Below are 21,246 nucleotides of genomic sequence, written 5' to 3' on the forward strand. Positions count from 1 at the left end.
CAATTGTATCCAACCAATTACCCCACTCTTCCGAGCTGTCCTGGTTGCTGCTCCACCCCCTCTGTGGATTCGGGGAGGGCTAGAGACTACCACATGCCTCCTCTGGTACATGTGGAGTCACCAGCCGCTTCTTTTCTCCTGACAGTGAAGAGTTTCGCCAGGGGGATGTAGTACATGGGAGGATCACGCTATTCCCCCCAGCCCCCGCCCCTCCAAACAGGCACCCCAACCGACCAGAGGAGGCACTAGTGCAGCAACCAGGACACATACCCACATCCGGCTTCCCATCCACAGACACGGCCAACTATGTCTGTAGGGACGCCCGACCAAGCCAGAGATAACATGGGGATTCAAACCGGCAATCCCCATGTTGGTAGGCAAAGGAATAGACCGCTATGCTACTCAGATGCCCATTTTGTTTTCCTTTTGCAGTTATTTCCTCTTTTCACCCCCTAATCTAGTTTTTCCAAAGTAGCTCATAACTCTTGTTCTTCCACAATGGTGTACTCTCACCTTTATATCATCTTAGACTGGGGTTTACACTCCTGAAGCCTGAAGGATGTTGAGGTGACTTTATGACTGGCACCATTGTAGAAGTCACTTTTCATGCATTTGTTCTACATGTATCCTGCATTACCACTACTGGTAAATCTCTATTGCAAGTTACACAAGTGAACCAAATTAGTACAATGGCAAAAAAATCTAACGTCTCCAGTTGCAAGAATATTCCTCATAACTTCTGGCTGCAGAGAAGACAGCACAGTCTTTTTTTTCTTCTTTTTTTTTTAACTGCTTTGTTTTTGCCTTAATTGTGTAGGTATGCAGTGAACAAACAGCAGGACTATGTAGATGCAGCTGTGGTTGCAATTTTTTTCAGGTTGTAATCATAAAGGAATTGCTGAATGATCTTTGCAGAACCCCTTCTTCAAAGGGTTGATGAACATTGGTGGTATTTATATTTATATGACCTTTTAACACAGAGACCTTCATCAGGCAACCTTTTCTGATTGTATTTTTACAAGACACTTGAGTGCCTAATACTTCCACCTGGATCGTACAACAACTCCAGTTTGATTTTTAAGGGGAGAGCTGCACTCTTTCATTCTTCACTCCTTTGTCACCATCTTCTCTCCCCTTTCGTTTCTGTCTACAAACAAGAGACTCCTTCTCCCATCTCCGCCTCCTCTAATTCATAGGATCTTCCATCTCGACTTTGCTGCCTCACAATGACATTCTGTCAATTCCTCAGGGCCGCGGCATCATTCTGGGATGTGACTTACCATCATCTGCAGGGCTTTACCCTCCAAGACTCAACCTGCCTTATTATAATTATTTCTTTCATCCTGTGCTTCCCCCCTTACCCTCCTATTCTTGATGATTTTTTTACAGGCTACCACTTCCTGCTCCATATCTCCTGCTCTCCCCCTCTCCTACATTCAGCTGACTGTGGTATTACCCATTCATAATACATTCTGCACTGTTGCTGAAAGTCCAAAGAGCAAGGCCTTTGCTCACACTGGAGGGAGGGCAAGCAGGCGGGCAGATGTGGTGGGTGGGGGGCCTTGGGGCTGTCTCACTTCATCGCGGAAGGCGAGGCAGGCATTGGCTGGTTTGTTTTTGGGAAATCTACCCGTTTAGTTTTTTTTTCCCCCCCTCTGAAAGTAATAGCTGTAACAGCAAACACCAAGTTTCAGCATGCCTGCGAGAGTGATAGTGAGCAGGGAGAGGCTCCTCTTCCTTACAGGGCTGTGTTTGCGATTGTGCCTGCACCCCACCTCAACAATAACCCGGCTCTATCTACATTATTAATATTATTTGTGGTGCTGGAGAATGTGCCAGAATACCAATGAAATCAGGGAAAGCCCATCTGCATTCGAGTGCATTAACTGGACGGCTGTGATGTGCTGCCGGGGCATTTGGCAAGTCAGTGAATCTGCACAAATCAACCAGCCATAACACGAAAGAGGATAGGAGTGGATAATTGTAAATTAGAGTCCACTAAATTACATGTGGATACCTTTATAATGACAATAATGGTTACAGAGCCTTGGCAATTGAGCCATCACTGTTTTTTTTCCTTACTGTGCATTTGATCTCGTTTGCCTGCTAAGCTACCCACAATCATTTTATCCAATTTGATGCCCTAATTCTTGCTACAAGATTTTTATTATCATTATTATTATTATTATTTTGCTTAACCTTCAATTTTACCAGGCTAGTCATTCAGAACAAATTCCTAATTACAATAGCAGCCTGGCAAAAAAGCAAGAACTTGAGGGGAGAGGGAAAATTGGGTAAAAAATAAAAAAGTTAAAAGCATGAAATACATCAATAACAACATGGCAAAGACATAAAACACAGGCACAGGAAGCACAGCCAGGCAAGCAGCAGTCAACCACCAAAGAAACAGGTAGAACAAGATAGAAAGGCGAGGCAATGGCAAACATAGGGTACTACAAAGGGTAACAAACATGATAAGAAACATCATCATCGGCGGTCACTTGGGGTCGAGTACGACTGTCCTTTGTCTGGGTCCCTCTGGGTCCTCAGGTGGGTGTAGAGGCCGATCCTCGAGCCACATAATAGGAGGACGCCTGCGCCTGGCAGCTTTTTACATGGAGTGGCTGATCAGCCTGCAGCCACCCCATGGTCCTTGGCAGGGGTTGGCCAGAGTCCAAAGACATGGAGAAGCAAGACGATTGGGGACCACCCTCTGTTGCAGCCTTCATCCGCCTTCACTGTCGTTGTGACCTGGAGACATTTTCCACCAGTTCCACCTTTGAGGTCTTTGTTGGATTGCGTTTCGTCTGGAACCTACCCCTTGGGTGACCCTACCAGGAGCCAAGCTCCGGACAGCATAGCTCTTGGGATCATTAGTACACGCAAGCTTCTCCACCACAGCTAGGTGGCGATCCAGGAGAAGGATGCGAAACATACAGGGATCAGGAACAATTTATTGTCATTTCTTTCATGTACTTATGTACACAAAAGAAACGAAAGTCTGTTTCCCTCTGCCCACAGCAGTGTGACACAAAAAACAAAAATACGCATCCAAAATTTCCCAAAAATGACACCACCAAAAACATACAAAAACAGAGAGAACACGAAAAAAAAAAATCCAAACTACAAAAAAACTACAAAAACACATATATCCAAAAAAAAAAATCACTGTCCAGGACAGCGAATGCCAGGATGACTGTCGGAACTGCTGGTCTGCGTGGGCTAGCAGTTAGCTTAGCTTGCCCTACTTCTGCTTCCACGTCCTGTCAGACCGCCCTTGTTGTTTCCTCCTCAGGTACAGCTCCAGGCAGGGCCGTGGTCCCTGGGCCCACCGGATGCAGTAGACCAGGCTGGCTCCCCCAGCCAAACCAATGCCAGCTCTCCCAGACAGACACCTTCGACACACCTCCACCCACATTCCACATGACAACACCAAAAACACATCAACACTAGGCGAGGCCGCTGCCAGACCACCCTCGGTGTTATCGGAATTGCCAGTCTGCATGGGCTAGCAGTTAGCTTAGCCTGCCTCCCTTTCGCGTCCTGTCAGACCACCCTCGGTGTTTCCTCCTCGGGCACAGCTCCAGGCAGGGCCAAGGTCCCTGAGCCCACAGGATGCAGCAGACCAAGCTCTCCCAGCTGATCCAGCACCAGCCCTCCCAGCCATCAAACGAAAACATAAACTTAGACGTAGACGTGGACAAAGACATTGCATGGATGGTACTGGGTGAGGCTGCCACAAATGAAAGTTCGCACCGCCATCTTCCCACACCAGAAGTAGAAAAAAGACAGGGAAACAACAAGGGGTAGCAACATATAACAAAAACAAGCAGATATGTGAGTGTATGGGAGTATTAGTTGGTGGAAAAACAGTTGCAGGTGTCAGTGAGAGTGCCTGTGATGGAGTCCTTAAAAGTGGAAAGGAGAATACGTTTGTCCGGTGTTCATGTATTCTGCAGAGCATTCCAGTCCCTGGCAGCAGCTGACTGAAATGATGCAAACCAAGGGAAGCGCTGGTTTCAGGGATATTTAACTGGATATGAAGTGAGGACTGGGTGTTGTATGTGGCAGACAATGGTTGCAGCAAGTGACACAGGTAGAGGGTGAAAGACCAAGAAGGGTTTTGTAAATGACTGCAGAGCAACGGATGTGACGATAGTTGTGTAATGAAGACCAGTTAACCAAAGAGTTAAGTGCCATGTTGTGTTTGGAAAGTAGCATTAGTGGCAAACTGAATAGCAGAGTGGTAAATCGTGTCAAGCTTGTTGAGAGTGTACCTTTGCATGCAGACTTGCATATTGTGTCATCATCGTCAATCATAGGCAGGATGGTCATTTGGATGGTGAGTTTGACAAAAAGAGGTGAAAGTGGAACAGCTTTGAAAAGTTCCCTATGTTGCATAATGTTTGCAAAATTGTTGGGTGAGGAAAAGAAAAGGAAGGCCCTGTGATGGCCTGGCGGCCTGTCTAGGGTATATCTGTGCCTGCCACCCAATGACTGCTGGGATAGGCTCCAGCATGCCCGCGACCCTGACAGCAGGCTAAGCGGTTGGGATAATAGATGGATGGATGGAGGAAAAGAGGGAATTTGTATTCTCCTTTCGGTGTCTTCTCCTTTTTTTAATGGTTTTATCAATTTCTTTTTGCTTTGTTTTAATAGCGTGATTTGAATTTTGTTTACTCTGTAAAGTCCTTTGAGACCTTGAAAAGCGCTATATAAATTTAATGTGCTTTTATTATCAGTGTTATTTTTACACTGCCCTGGGCACAAGAAATGAAAAGGGAGCTCTAGGAAGATGACTCCCTTTCAGAAAAGGAATGAGCTCATACCTGTTCGTCGCTACGGTGATAGTCATTGTCCTCTTCTGGTTTCTCCTCTCCCGCCTCCTTGTTTGTTGTGTCCTCTGATTTTGCATCTCCTGTTTGAAAAACAGCAACAGAGAATATAGGGGCCTTGCTCTCAATTCTGCATGACTTAAATAGTCCCCCAGTAAAGACTTCACGGCACAATTGCAACAGCTATAATCCAGACACACACACACACATTCGGATGCACACACTCCACACAGAGACACCATTGTGACTAACATCAAATTTAACTATATATCAATGATTAGAAATACCTTCAGTAAATCTAATAATAAAGGAACTATTATGACGACATTGTGCCCTGCTGCATTCATTATTTCATAAGAACTCTGAAGAAAAATCTTTGCAAACTATCTAAAAGAAAAATAAATAAAACCATCTTTGGTCTGGTTTGATTGATGTTCCAATGTTCCAGTTCTAATTTGCCTGTGTCAGGATACCAACTCAATTCAAGCATATGGTTACCACAGTAAATACAGTAAGTTAGTAGCATGGCTCTTTAACTTATGTCAAGTGGCTTTACTTTGACTTCCATGATGGCCTGCTGATGTCAGTGTCGCTAAACTATGCTTATTGGGTGCATGGGAAACATATGTGTATTTCTCTTCCTTTAAGGCTTATTCCTGTTAGAGTGTGGGAGTTGGCACTGGCTAAAAGTCAATTTATAAGGCAATTACATGTCCAAGAGTGTCAAGGCATCCTTAATGTGACTTATCTGCTGTCTGGGTACATCTAAATGCAAGGCACCTTCCTATTAACCAAAGAAAAAAAAACTGGTCATTCTCCATACTGATTGGCTTACATGAAGGCTGCTAATGGGTCTGCCTTAATTGAGTTCAGCTGGTTTCACTATTTGTGCCTTTACAGGGAAAGTGGAGGCGACAGTAATGGGGGTTATCAGGGAAAGAGCAGTATTCTCGGGGAAACTAAAAGAGGAAGGGTAAGGGGATTTTTTTTCCCCCTCAGACTGGGCTATGAAGAATAATATATACGGAGTGAAAATTTATGGCTGTTGTTAAATAACATGCATCCTGGCGTGGCCATCTATTCCGTTACCTACCAACACGGAGATCCCTGGTTCGAATCCCCGTGTTAGCCCCAGCTTGGCCGGGCATCCCTACAGACAAAATTGGCCGTGTCTGCGGGTGGGAAGCCGGATGTGGGTATGTGTCCTGGTTGCTGCACTAGCGCCTCCTCTGGTCGATCGGGGCACCTGTTTGAGGGAGAGGTGGAACTGGGGGGAATAGTGTGATCCTCCCTAGCGCTACGTCCCTCTAGCAAAGCTCCTCACTGCCAGGTGAAAAGAAGCGCCTGGCGATTCCACATGTATCAGAGGAGGCATGTGGTAGTCTGCAGCCCTCCCTGGATCAGCAGATGGGGTGGAGCAGCAACCGGGACAGCTTGGAAGAGTGGGGTAATTGGCCATGTGAAATTGGGGAGAAAAAGGGGGGAAAATCCAAGAAAGCCTTTGAAGAAAAATAAGCTCATAGTCACTACCATATCATGTTTTTAAGCCCGAATCATCAATTTTTTGATGATCCTTCCACTAAATTACAAGCTTTTGCATTCGTACTCAGTCAAAGGCCATCTTGCAAAGAGCATCTTGTGCTTACAATAAAAAGGTCCAGTGTTTGGGAAAAACCCTCTCCTTTTAGTAGGCTGACTACATCCCTGAAAGCTGATGGTTGGTTGGCTAAAACTCAGCATGGGTAAGAGGCCGATGGGGCTGGAGTTGCCCCTGTGTGGGGGTGGGGTGGGGGACTTGGTGCTCTCTCAGTCTTACTCTAAAATAAAGGCACATCTGGGGCTGCCCCAGTGGCTCACCTGGTAGAGCACGTACCACATAAGGCTCAGTCCTTACCGCAGGGCCTGGGTTCAAATCCAGCCCGGGCCCTTTGCTGCACATCATCCCATCTCTCCCGACTATCGCTATCAAATAAATGCGGGAAATGCCAAAAAAAAATTCTTTAAAATAAAAGCATGTCATGTTCAGGGGTGAGTAATACTACTCTGTTTCAACACCCAAATCAAAAGAAATTTTCAAAAAAAAAAAAAAAAACAATTTAAATGTAAATATGTCTATTGTGAATGGCAGCATGTTTATTTATGTGATGGAGTATTCTGTTTTTTTGTTACTTTATTAGAAAATAATGGCTGATGTTGAAAATAAAATCACTCCATAAAACCTGATTTTTCCCTAATAAATATAATCCATACACCATTACAAACAAAGAGGTTCTGTTCTTCTTATCCAAGAAATTATTTTTGAATGTTAAAATACCTATTGTTGAACGATATAAAAAAAAATCAAAATTATGATGTTTCTTGCAATATGTATTTTTTTGTAACTACATGTATTGCAATACATATTATTAACCTGATACACACATATTTTAACTTCAAAAGCTCCATTTGCAAACAATTTATCACTTAACAATGACTAAGGTGATTTTGGAAGGGGAAATAAGACAGCTTTCCAAGAAGTCATTAAATCAAACTAAATCATTGTTTGTGGGATGCGATACAATCTTTTTCTTCTGAGTTTTCCTAAAAAAGCAGACATTGCTAGATTTAATTTTCTCTCAAGCAGTGAGAGTTTTAGCCTAACATGACTGATGGGCCCAATTTGCTTTGCACTGCATCCTTTGCAAAGTGACTGTCGCACATGTGTATGTTGTAATGTGAATTCTGAAACTATATATTGTTTGGCATATTGTCCTCCCCCTTCTCCCCAATTATATCCAGCCAATTACCCCACTTTTCCAAGCCGCCTCCGGCGCTGCTCCAACCCCTCTGCCGATCTGGGGAGGGCTACAGACTACCACATGCCTCCGCCGATACATGTGGAGTCGCCAGCCGCTTCTTTTCACCTGCCAGTGAGGAGTTTTGCCAGGGGGATGTAGCATGTGGGAGGATCACGCTACTCCCCCCCAGTTCCCCCTCCCCCCTGAACAGGCGCTAGTGCAGTGACCAGGACACATACCCACATCTGGCTTCCCACCCGCAGACATGGTCAATTGTGTCTTTAGGGACGCCCAACCAAGCTGGAGGTTAACACGGGGATTCGAACCAATGATCCCCAGGTTGGTAAGCAAGGGAATAGACTACGCCATCCGGAGATCATTTGGCATATTGTTGATGCCTTAAAATGGCCAGTAATACCAAAAGTTATTACAAAATAATCAGGAATCTTTATTTCCAATACCCAGCCCTAAGGGAGAGAAAGGCTCAAATTCAAATTCCAATCAATTCTTCCCACGCTGGGCAGATGCACCGAGTCATTGTTTATAAAGCTGAAATTGTTTAATCCTGGCTGGGCTGTAGATAGCTAGGCTGTGTCCTTCCCATCTAACTGTCCTTCCTTTGGGGCCGCCTGTCACCAGTTCTCTGAGGTATTTACTCTGAGGGGCCAGCGTGTGCTTTGGTGTGAGCACAGTGATTGTCTTCAGAGTAAGCCTCGCAGATTGCCAATAGGGAGAATTGGTCTGGTTGTGACTCACCTTCATACAACCTCCCAGTGTCTCACCGACTCTTAAAGACCAAAAAAACAAAACAAAATAAAAACCAAACAAAGAAAGCCTCAGGGGCTCTGGTCAACATTTGTGTACAGCAGCTTCAGATGACTGGATATTTGCTCTGGCTGGATAACATAAAGAATAACTGCTTTGTTTGTTTCAATGAGTTCTTCATTCTCTGAAGCAACTTGTTGAACTATCATGTAGAGTGAAGAAAACTGTTTGCTAGCAGTAAAGTCTGTGTTTTATGGGATGGTTCAAGTCTTTCTGCTACTTTCATCTTGCTTTCTAACTAATGTATGTGTACACACTCAAAAACACACAAAAATCTGCACGATGACATTCTCTAGAGGGGCTATCTTGGGAATGAGGAAGAGTAAACAAGCTGTGTGTGTCTGCTGTGCGTGTGTATAGGGGGGGGGTTGTCTGTGGTTGTGTGTGTCTGTATTGTGATGAACATGATAGCACACTCAGTGCACTTACATCCCTCCATGATAAGCTTTCAGGAAAACCAGGGGACATCGCTATTTGCGACATTAAATTTGTAGTTTTTCTTTACTAATCTTGACTACGGCCTCCAACAGAATGTGTCACTTATGCAGGTAGGAGATAGGCAAATAAACTGACATGAGATCTTTTTATAAGAAAGACATTGTCCACCCCTTGAAGTAACAGTGCCATTGTTGACACAATAATCCTGTATGCCATGGTCACTCACACACACACACACACACACACACACACACATTACACTTCACAATGATATATTTTATGTCAAATGTTTATAGAGATGGGCGGCATGGTGGTGCAGTGGTTAGCGCAGTAGCGTCACAGCAAGAAGGTCCTGGGTTTGAACCCCAGGGTTGTCCAACCTTGGGGGTCATCCCAGGTCATCCTCTGTGTGGAGTTTGCATGTCCTCCCCGTGCCTGCGTGGGTTTCCTCTGGGTGCTCCGGTTTCCTCCCACAGTCCAAAGACATGTAGGTCAGGTGAATCAGCCGTACTAAATTGTCCCTAGGTGTGAATGTGTGAGTGTGTGTGTGTGTGTGTGTGTCAGCCCTGTGATGGCCTGTCCAGGATGTCTCCCCACCTGCTGCCCAGTGACTGCTGGGATAGGCTCCAGCATCCCATGACCCGAATTTGGATAAGCGGCTTAGATAATGGATGGATGGATGTTTATATGGAGAGCGATAGGTATTTTCTAACCTCCATAGTGTTTTGCGATGTGCATTTGTAGCGCACGTGAAGTCCTGTTGTCCTTGAATGTAAGTGGTTATGTATCTGCCCTAATGTCACAAAACCAAGCTCCAGGAGTATTTACTGTTCTGACTGAACTGGTTTATTCTAAGTTAGATCAATAGTGTCAGTTGATGTCTATTCCTCAACTTGTCTCTCAGGAAGTTAGAAGTGCTAAGCAATCATGTGTGCTTAGCAATGTGCTAATGTTAGCTTTGTTTTAATTAGCAAGCTGGAGGAGGGTCAAAGAGATGGGGTTTAACATTTTGAGGCACTCTGGGTAAACAAGCCTTTAATCAGGTGTGTGTGAATGAATGTGTTGTGTGTGTGTGTGTGGGGGGGAGGGGCTCATTTGTAAAACCTCATTAAGTAATAAGACATAATGATGAACCTGTTGCATGTAAATCTTAATTGAACAACTGACAGATTGAAAAATGTTGTGCAAGTGTTGTCTCACTGAAGGTGGATTTATACCGAAAAGTTTAAATATTTGCGAGCATGTGTATTGCATTGACATTGAAGTGCCCAAGGGTGCTTACCTACATTATGTGCACGTACTTGCACTAGCATGTGCCCAGCGTTTCAGTTTGTGTTGCGTCTATCTGTATATTATTCAAGCTTTTTCTTTCCCACGACTATTTTGATTTATTGTTGATATGCTACCAGACTTGCTTCCGGTGTGGGAAGATGGCGGCGCGAACTCGCATTTGCGGCGGCCTCACCCATTGACGACCATGCAGCGTATGTTGTCGGCGTCTGCGTCTAAGTTTGTGTCTTTGTATGAAGTTTTTTTTTTTATTTTGTTCGTCGATTTTTTATTATTTTTTTTTCCGTTTGATAGCTGGGAGAGCTGCCATTGGCTCGGCTGAGAGAGCTTACAGCCCTTTCCGGAGCTGTACCCGAGAGAAAACATTGAGGCGGTCTGGCGGTGGCCTTGTCTAGCGTCGACTGTGCAGTATTTTTGTCTGCGTCTGTGTCGTCATGTGGAGTGCGGGGGACATGTGTCGAGGGTGTTTGGCTGGGAGAGCTAGCGTTGGATCGGCTGGGAGAGCTTGATCTGCTTCGTCTGATGGGCCCAGGAACCACGGCCCCTGCATGGAGCTGTGCCTGGGGAGGAAACGCCAAGGGCAGTCTGGCAGGGCGCGGAGGCGCGACGGGCTAAGCTAACTGCTAGCGCATGCAGACCGGCACTTCCGACAGTCATCCTGACTGGAGTTCGTTCTCTGGAAGGAGGAATTTTGTTGGACTGCGTTGCAGGGTGGACATGGAAGGTTTCGTTAAAGGCCTTCACCATCAACTACGATACATGGGAACAGAAAGCTGTGAACAGAGGAGAGGGGCGTGCAGCTGTCCAAAATGGTGCAAACACATATGAGGCCGCCAGGATTGCTGCAGCAGAGAGCCGCAGGCAGGCCAGGAAAGACCGTGCCAGCAACCCTCCAGCTACTCTCACTATCCCATGCCCACACTGCCAAAGAACATTCAGGGCGCAGATTGGACTAACCAGCCATCTTCACACCCACAGAATTCGGCCCCTACAGGATGACTAGATGGTCCTCGTCGCTGCAACAGATGAACAACAACACTTGCAGAAGGTTAAGGGTTTCTTTTATAAGAAACCATCTCTTTCCTAATTGAATATTATATATGTTATACTGCTTTTCAGAGCTGCTCTCCATTGTTCACAGAAGGGTGTTGGACGTCGGGAAAAGACAACCAAGCTCTGGAACCATCTGAACCCATTGCAGGTCTGTTGAGTTTTCCCTTCATTAAAGAGTTGCAAACCTGACAGCACTTCTAAGATCCTCCACAAGATATGGCGTCTTCACAGAATCTTTCAGGGTTAATTATTTTTCTCGCTAGGAACCTTGAGAAGCTCATTGGCCTTGTTTGGATCTCTGAAGAAAGACAAACCTGTGTTGTTGTCACTCTAATAGGATGCTGTGTAAATCACCATCCAAATGATCCTCGTGTGTTTCATTATCTCAGTTACACATCCAAAAACAAATTCCTATCATTACCCAAAGCCATAGATGTCACTCAGATTTGCGTCTCATGATATTTTATGAGAATGGTTATAAAATGAAGTCCCTGAGTTTCCATTTCTGTGTTTGCACTGCTTTAAATTATCCTTTAAATGTGTTTCTGCACACGTGCATGCATGCATGTATGTATTGTGTGTCTGTGTTTGTGTCAGGCTACTCAGCCAGACTGCCAGTGACAAGGCCTGGGTGAACCAGAGAGCACTTCCACTTCCCTCTGAGCCTTAATTACCAAAATCAGAGGAGGGGATTAAGCCAGTGATTAGGCCTGCCAATGTGAACACCCCCCGGGTGCACATTTGCAGGCCCACTCAAAGGGGTTGGAACACTGTTGTGCACTAAAAGCTCGCCCCGCCCCTTCAGAATGACTGAATTACCGCCCAGTCTGCTGCTGAATGCCTCCACTTCTGTACTCCTTACTGTTCTTTGTTTGGGTAAGAAGTCATTAACACTTGCATTTTCGTCATTGTTGTTTTTTTGTTTTGCTTTTTTAAATTTCAATGAGTATTCATGGAGAGATCAGTTATGACAGATATAACTACAGCAGAAATGCAACATGGTGAGTTCAGTATGTCATGTAAAGTTCCTGTGGGGAGGGACTTCTGACACCCAGGTTGTGACCAGCATTCATTTTAGGACCATTTAAAGAATGGTTCTTATTTCCATATTAATGTCACTTTGTAAGGACAATTACACTACAGTTTTTAAGGAGGGGTGTACTTTTTTTTTTTGGATTTTGAGATACATTATTGATCCCTGTGGGGAAATGATGCTCTGCATTTTAACCCATCCTAGCTGTGTAGCTAGGAGCAGTGGGCAGCCACTATGCAGCGGCCAGGAACCAACTCCAGTTTGTTTTACCATGCCTTGGTCAAGGGCACCCTAACATGCATGTCTTTTTGATGGTGGGGGAAACCGGAGAACCTGCAGACATGGGGAGAATGTGCAAACCCCACAAAGAGGACGAACTGGGATTACCCCCAAGGTTGGACAACCCCAGGGGTCGAACCCAGGACCTTCTTGCTGTGAGGCGACAGCACTAACCACTGCACCACCGTGCCGTGCTTTCAGTGTATTTACAATTTTAGTTGTTAGGCCAGTTCTCCTTTATGAATGTTAAGCAAATACTGAACGAACATCAATTGTGTGTGTGTGCATAGTATGTGTGTGTTCTATTAGTAGCGTGGGATTATTGGCAGTGGACTGTACCATTGCGCTGATCTAGGTGCGTCTTCATGTTGCACAGCTCTCCTTTGATGTCGCCAGGAACCTCCATCCCCAGCTTCTGATAGAAGTCCCTCTGCTTCTTAATCTCCGCTGCAAGAGACGGGGAGAGAGAAGAGTTAGAAAGAGGGACGGCGAGAGAACTGGAAAGTCAGAGAAAAAGTCAGTGAAGGAGTCAGAGAGAGCGAGAGAGAGAGCAAGAGAGTGAGAGGAATAGACTATTAATAGAGATTAAGACAAAGAGAAACAGGGATATGGAGATTAAAAGCAAAGGAGGCGAGGGAGGTGAGAGAAGGGGAAGGCCAGAGAAAGAGTCAATAACTACGTTTTGATATTAATTTTGTCATTTAGCATAAATAAGGCTTGATGAAAACTGCAAATATCGCATAAAATCCACTAAAAAAATCCCCATAAAAGTTTTCACACTTGCTTCGGGTGCATAAACTTTGCCGAATTTAAAAAAACAAAACAAAAATGAATAGAATTTAACCAAACGATCGGCTCTTTTTAATCTAAACTTCACATTGGCAATGGCTGATGGTTAACAAATACAGGTGGATGGAAATGGCAGCATAACACAGCTGCTTATCGAGATTTATCAAATGCCTGATAGTGATTGATCAAGCACCATTACATTGCCCAGTGTATTCTGCCTTCGTCTTCGGACAGCATTCAGTGTGGCCCTCAGCTGGACCAAAAAAGGCAATAAAAACTTGTCGGATATGAATCAGTTCTTGATAGAGTCTGTCCATCTTTCTTGTAGGTGTGCAAGTATGGCGATGTGACGTAGGACACGGTTTTTATTCGCCAAGGAGTTGATGGAAACATTGTAATTCGCATGATTTTATTATTCACCTGAAATTTATTCAAAAGTTGGATGGACTAAGGACAGAGAAGGGGACATAGAAAGAGAGCAAAGAAGAAGAAAGCAAGGCACAGAAAGAAAAAAATGAGAGGGCAAAAGGGGGACAAGGAGAGATAGTGACATGGAGAAGGTTAGAGAGAGGAATAGAACCAGAGAGAGAGAGAGAGAGAGTGTGAGGAGAAAGTCAGGGACACCGTGGAGTATAGAGCTCTTTTATTTGCTCAAGGTGACTGCAGTCTCTGGCATTTACTTGATAAGATAGTGTGTGCATGTGGGTTTTTTTTCCCCCATTCAATTTAATAAACCTGTCAATGACAGCAAGAATACAAATTTTCTTCATTTACTGCTCATGTGGAGCTACATAACTGAAGATATTAATCAGGAATCAGAAACAATTTACTGTTCACTGAATTTCAGTTAGTCCAAAACTACACAATAAAACAACCAGATGGAGAGGAAGTAGTGATTGGAAGGCTTGCAGAGACGGGCCAATATCAAAAATTTCAAGGTTTTGAGGTTGGAGCTCAGCTAAGGCCGAGAGACAACATTAAGACACTTACCCTCTTGAAGTCCTGGTACCAGTTTGTAGACAATGTCTTGCATTGTTCTGTCATGCCTGCAATGGGAAGAAAATATCTGTTAGATGTGTTATTCGTTTACAGGCATATGAAAAATATCCACAGGTACTGGGCTGCAGGTACGTGTTTGCCCTGTTGATGTCGCTTGGTACTCAGATTTAAGATAACTCTTCATTTAGATATCCTAACATACTTTTCTTCTCATTTTCAGAACATGTCATACTCCTTGTGTTTTTCTTTTTTTAGATTTTTTCTCCCCAATTGAATCCGGCCAATTACCCCATTCTTCCGAGCTGTCCCGGTCGCTGCTCCACCCCCTCTGCCGATCCAGGGAGGGCTGCAGACTACCACATGCCTCTTCCGATACATGTGGAGTCGCCAGCCGCTTCTTTTCAACTGACAATGAGTTTTGCCAGGGGGACTTAGCACATGGGAGGATCATGCTATTCCCCCTCCACCCCCCAAACAGGCCCCCCGACCAACCAGAGGAAGCACTAATGCAGTGACCAGGACACATGCCCACATCCAGCTTCCCATCCGCAGACACAGCCAGTTGTGTCTGCAGGCACGCCCGACCAAGACGGATGCAACACGGGGATTCAAACCACTGATCCCCGTGTTGGTAGGCAATGGAATAGGCCGCTATGCCACCCGGATGCCCAAACCCCTTGTGTGTTTTATGTGAACATCCCACCAAGTGAAATTCCTTGCTTGTATGTGCAAATTTACACGGCGATCAATAAAATGCCACCTGAAATATGTCACCGAAAATGCTGAATTGTATACCGGACACTTACACTTACAAGTTGTGGGTTCGATGCTTATGTGTTGTTATACTCTTGCTCTCTTTGCATTTAACAATGTTTTTATGTCATCAAGAACTTGTCTGATCAGCCTACTTTTTGCAATTTTATTCAATTTAAATTCAAGACTTTTCACAAGACCTTTGTAATGGCAGTAAAATGTCACATGACAGATTTCACAAATGAATCAAAAGCAGACATAAAAATCACTGCAGTGTGTGATGACTACGAATTCCTCTTGAAAACCCCACAGCAAGAAATCAAAACACTTTTACAATGTCAAAACCTGAATTAGAGACATAAACTGCTATGACTAACAGTATTCAACACCCTGTAAGGTGTTAGGATTTAGATTTAAGTCATGTAAGACTATTTCCAGGACCAGCAGCCTGAGAAAACCATCTTCAACCACCGAGGCTACGACCAATTGATTTTTCACGTTTCCCAACAGATTGAAAAATAGAAATGACACCAGGCCACTTAGAGCTGTTGGACAAGCAACGCTTGTGAAAGTGTTAAATAGCCTAGGCGTTTGTTGTTCGACCGTACCACTGACATCACAGCACAGTGTGGGTGCCTTTGCCATCACTGCAAACATGCATTATGACCGACACCTGGCGGGAAGCTAGTCTTTCCTCCTGCTATTTGCAATGAAGGTCATTTTAGCAGGGGGCCAAAATTAGCTGCCCTTCCAGGACAGGAGAGGAGATGTGAAAGAGAGGAGAGGAGATGTGCAGGATAGGGGAGAGCTTGCCTACTACTATAATGCCGGTTTCACCCCAAACCTGATTGAATTATAGCCAGACAGTGCCCCCTACTGGTCAGTATGACCAGTAACGAAGAGACAATGACAACACAACTCAGACCAAACAATTCACAATGGTATGCAAGTCAAAACTAAAATTACCCACAAGCTCCAGTTACATAAAATCACAGAGGAAATACTGCAATTATCTCATGTATGCAAAATATTACATGGGAAAGTTTTTTTTCTCTTTTTTCCATCCATCCATACATTACCCAAACCACTTATCCCGCTCTCAGGGTCGCAGGGATGCTGAAGCCTATCCCAACAGTCATTAGGTAGCAGGCGGGGAGACACCCTGGACAGGCTGCCAGGCCATCACAGGGCCTATGCAGACAATGTAGACTATGCAGGGACTTCTTATTCCATCCAGAAAACCAGGTGCTCACTCTATCAATCACAGAGGTCAGAGAATCACTGCGCAGAGTGAACACACGGAAGGCCGCCGGACCGGATGGCATACCTGGTCAGGTCCTCCGGGAATGCTCCGATCAGCTGGCTGAGGTCTTCACAACTATATTTAACCTCTCACTGTCCCAATTCATAGTCCCAGCATGCTTAGAGACCACCTCTATCATTCCTGTCCCCAAGCATTCAACACTATCCCCCCCACATTCGACCCACATCAGTTCACCTACCGTCCCAAAAGGTCTACTGAGGATGCCATTGTCACTGCCCTGCACTTTGCTCTGATCCACCTTGAACTTAAAAACACATGCATACGGACGCTGTTCATAGATTACAGCTCCGCCTTCAACACTATCATCCCCGCCAAACTAACCACCAAACTCCTCTCCCTTGGCCTCAACCCTCCCTCTGTAACAGGACCCTGGACTTCCTGACCAACAGACCTCAGTCTGTTAGATTAGGTGACCACACCTCCTCCACCCTGATCCTCAGCACGTGTCCCTCAAAGCCATGTTCCGAGCCCCCTCCTTGTCTCCCTCTTTACCCACGACTGCCTGCCAACTCATCCTTCAAATGTAATAGTTCAAGTTTGCGGATGACACCACAGTCATTGGCTGTATCTCCACCAATGATGAGATGGCCTACAGGGACAAGATTCAGCATCTCATATAATGGTGCACTACCAGCAATCCCATTCTCAATGTGGAGAAGACGAAGGAGCTAATTGTGGACTTCAGGAGGTCTAGAAGCTGCAGCCCCCCCCCCCATACACATCAATGGGGTGGAAGTGGAGCGTGTCTCTAGCTTTAAATTCCTTGGAGTCCACATCAACGAGGAACTCTCCTGGACATCAAACACCCAGGCCCTTGTGAAAAAGGCCCAACAATGCCTGCATTTCCTGAGGAGGCTGAGCAGCGCCCGCCTATACCCCAAAATTCTCAACAAATTCTACCACTGCACCATAGAGAGCAACCTGACCAGCTGCATCTCAGTGTGGTACAGCAACTGCACATCAGTAGACCAGAAAGCTCTGCAACGGGTTGTCAAGGCGGCCCAGCATGTCACCAGTACCCAGCCATAAAAGACATTTATCACAAACGCTGCCTTCAAAGGGGTCTCAGCATCAGCAGAGATCCCACCCACCCCAACCATGGACTGTTCTCCCCCCCTGCACTCTTGGAGGCACTACAGGAGCCTCAGAGCCCACACTACCAGGCTCAAAAACAGCTTCTTTCCCCAAGCTGTTGCCCACCTGAACCTGGATACCCACTGAATGTCTGTGGATATTTTTAAATATTTTTGCACTCATGCTCTTTTTTTAACTTATTTTTAGCTTTTGGTCTTCATCTGTGTATGTCTTATACTATGTTTGCTGTGTTTGCCTATGTCTGTCTTGTACTGTTTGGCAAAGCTACAGCCCTTATTTCATTTTTAACATGTGCCTGCACATTGTATTTAATGACAATAAATTGAATTGAACTGAAATGAATTCCACATGATAACTATGTTTTTGAAGACAATATAACAGTATACACATACATCTGTGTAAATATGTAGTTACAACCAGGTAAAAAGTACACATTCAATGAAAGGGAAAACCTTCAATAAAGTCCATGAATGGACTCCAGGTCAAAGCGAATTTTTTGCAGGGTTTTACACATTTTATATAGGAGCTTTTCTAAAGGTAGAAAGGACAGAACAACCTTTAACCACTGCAAAAATTATGGAGCTTTATTCAACTTCCAGTTAAAAATCTGAAATTTAAAATAAAAAAATCAACAGCAGGGGCCCAGAATAGGAAAAGAAAAAGGGGCCATGTTGTCAGGGAAGTCAGACCACACCATGGTTCGGTGCCTCAGACTCCTTCCTGAGGCATTACTTTCAGTAGAACCCCAAACCATTATGACATCACACACACCAGAGGAGAAAACCTTGCACATTTACCAAGTATGTTCGAGGGCATATCACAATTGTCTAGCTGTCAAATTACAGTACGCTTATCACAATTGCTGAAGAAACATTGTACACCAGAAACACTACATCTACTAAAACGTACAACATAAAGATATTCAATGCAAAATGATCCCCCCCCCCCCAATTCTGACTGGTAGGTAAACTCTGGAGTACACCATTGGCCAATGGACAAAGCATGCCAGGCTGATCCGACATTTACCTTCCTGATTGTTTCAAATAGTGTTAACTCATGGGCGATTGTCATAACCTGAATAATCATAAGGAAGTAAAACATCCAAGGACAAAGCCAGAAATGCAACAAAGGAGTATGTGTTTTCAAATACACCAATATTGGTTTTCAATGGCCTGGTAGTTTGATGTGTATATTCTGTAGCATCCACAGTGGGGGGGGAAAAAAGAAGGGGGGGGGGAAATCACCATTGGTTTAACGTGAGTTGCAGCAATCATTCAACTATTTTGAGATTTAAGGACTTAAAAAGTTAATATGGTGATCGGTAACTAAGCAGGTAATTTAGCTCATTAGCACTGATTTGTTCAGATTTACGGGGAAAAATTCCACACTATGTAGTGTAGCTGGTTCAATATCAGAAACAGACATTAGAACAGGCTAAGTGACATGAGACTATAATGCAGCAGCATTTCCCATTGCAGCTTCGAAATGCAGGTGCCAGTGCGGCTGGTGCTTCAACTCTACTGCCTCCTGTGTCCCTGAAGAAACATCCAATTAAGAGCATCAAATGACCCGTGCTATCTGGTGCTTTAAGACTAATATATCAAGGAGATCATCAGAATCAGAATCAGCTTTATTGGCCAAGTGTGCCTATGCACACAAGGAATTTGACTCCGGTACACTGCAGCTTCTAGCACTTGCAGACTCACACAAAAAAATTAAAAGAAAATAAACAAAGAAGAAAAAAAAAAGACAGAAGAAATAAAGGGAACAACAACAGCACATTGGAGGCAAGCATGTATGTACAACAGGTATGTCGTTACTATAAAAAAATGTTGTTATGGCTGACTAGTCAACAACCTATGCCCAAATATTATAGTATACGGCTTATATACTATATTACCCATACACTATACCATATACCATAACACAACTCCACAACTCATCATGTCCATATACAATGCTAAATACTCCCCCTATATTACACTATATTATCTTATATACCAGAATTATACACTATATATTCACTTTCATCCACCTCACAACTACATACAACCATAACAATAACAGCAGTAATTGTAACCAGTATCGGCAGTCATTCACTGCACATCACAACGGGGTTCCTTCTACCGCAATGATGCTGTGAAGGGAAATGTGTGCGAGGTTTGACTTTGATTCCAATCACAAAAATAGGCGTTGATAGCTCTCACAGGAAGAGCAGATGGAGCCATCTATCATTTGCTTTAGCGGTATGTTATTTGAATAATTTGTGATGTTTCTCTTGTCGTTCATTTTCAGGCTTTAATCCAATTTCTACCAAACACTCAGGAAATGCTGGGAGAGAGAGAGAGAGAGAAAAAGCAGCTGTGGGAAGAGCTAATGTGTTTGAAATGGAGCCTTTCTACCAAAACATTGACATTGCCATCAGCGCACTCAGATGGTTAACGACAGAATTGCTGATACATGTTCAGGTTTTCCGTGGCATCAATAAATACATTGATGCTGGAGCATGCAGAGGAACTGAGTGTGAATAACACAACCTCATTTAGCCATATTCAGCCTGAGAGATTTAACTTGTGAAGGAAAAAAAAAAGAGTTGGCAAAAGAAGAAATCTTTTCCACATGCAATGAATCTTCATTTGCAATTGAAAAAAAATCATCTTAAGTTCGTCATTGAATATCATTTGTCTAATTGCATTTTGGGACAAACTCCTCAAACAAGTTTCAGTGCTGTATGTTGTGGTAGAAGACTTTCTACTCTGTATGGTGTTACTTAGGAATCAGGAACAATTTGTCATTTCATTTCATGCACTTGCGTACAAGAAATGAAACGAAATACTGTTTCCCTCTGCCCACAGCAGTGCAACACAAAGACAAAAACACATATCCAAAAACTACAAGAACACATATATCAAACTACAAAAAAAAATCACTGTCCAAGAGAACGAACTCCAGGATGACTGTCGGAACTGCCGGTCTGCATGGGCTAACAGTTAGCTTAGCCTGCCCCTCTTCCACGTCCTGTCAGACCACCCTTGGTGCTTCATCCTTGGGCACAGCTCCAGGCAGGGCCGTGGTACCTGGGCCTACCGGACGCAGACCAGACTCCTCCAGCCGATCCAATGCCAGCTTCCTCAGCCAGACACTTTCGACACACCTCCCTGAACTCCACACGACGACACCACAAACACAGTCAACGCTAAGTGAGGCCGCTGCCAGACCGCCCTCAGTGTTATCGGAACTGTAGGTCCGCATGGGCTAGCAGTTAGCTTAGCCTGACCCGCTTCCGCATACTGCCAGACCGCCCTCTTGGTGTTTCCTCTTCGGGCGCAGCTCCGGACAGGGTCGCAGTCCCTGGGCCCACAGGACGCAGCAAACCAAGCTCTCCCAGCCAATCCAGCACCAGCTGACCCAGCCATCGAACAAAGATGTGGACAGACAGGGACAAAGACACGCAGGGACAGTACTGCTTGAGGCCACCGCAAACGCAAGTTCGTTCCGCCATCTTCTCACACTGGTACTGGGTGAGGCCACTGCAAATGTGAATTTGCACCACCATCTTCCCACACCAGAAGCAGAAGGGGCTGGAAGTAGTTCAGTATGGTAACCAAGCTAAGACGTTGGTATGGTGTAAACTTGTCCGGGACATGTCACTGCCAATCAACCAATTTCAGTGGTGATAATTGGTACCTGATGTCAAATTGCTCAGAGAGACTAAAAAGGGTCCCACCAACACATGTTCTGCTAGTTAGGTTCATA

At 44.6% G+C, this 21,246-nt stretch overlaps 1 protein-coding gene across 2 annotated transcripts in view; it reads right to left on the reverse strand.

The window, feature by feature from the left end:
• Positions 1-21,246, reverse strand: part of LOC130119319 (polycomb group RING finger protein 3) — a 111,775-nt gene that overhangs the window by 29,583 nt on the left and 60,946 nt on the right. For both annotated transcript variants that reach the window (XM_056287789.1, XM_056287782.1), the window contains exons 5-7: positions 14,310-14,365; positions 12,870-12,977; positions 4,830-4,918 (exon numbers count right to left, since the gene is read on the reverse strand). In XM_056287789.1, the coding sequence (XP_056143764.1) occupies positions 4,830-4,918; positions 12,870-12,977; positions 14,310-14,365 (253 nt within the window). The remainder of the gene's footprint in view (positions 1-4,829; positions 4,919-12,869; positions 12,978-14,309; positions 14,366-21,246) is intronic.

The sequence above is a fragment of the Lampris incognitus genome, chromosome 1, assembly GCF_029633865.1.
Source record: "Lampris incognitus isolate fLamInc1 chromosome 1, fLamInc1.hap2, whole genome shotgun sequence".
Taxonomy (NCBI): Eukaryota; Metazoa; Chordata; class Actinopteri; order Lampriformes; family Lampridae; genus Lampris; species Lampris incognitus.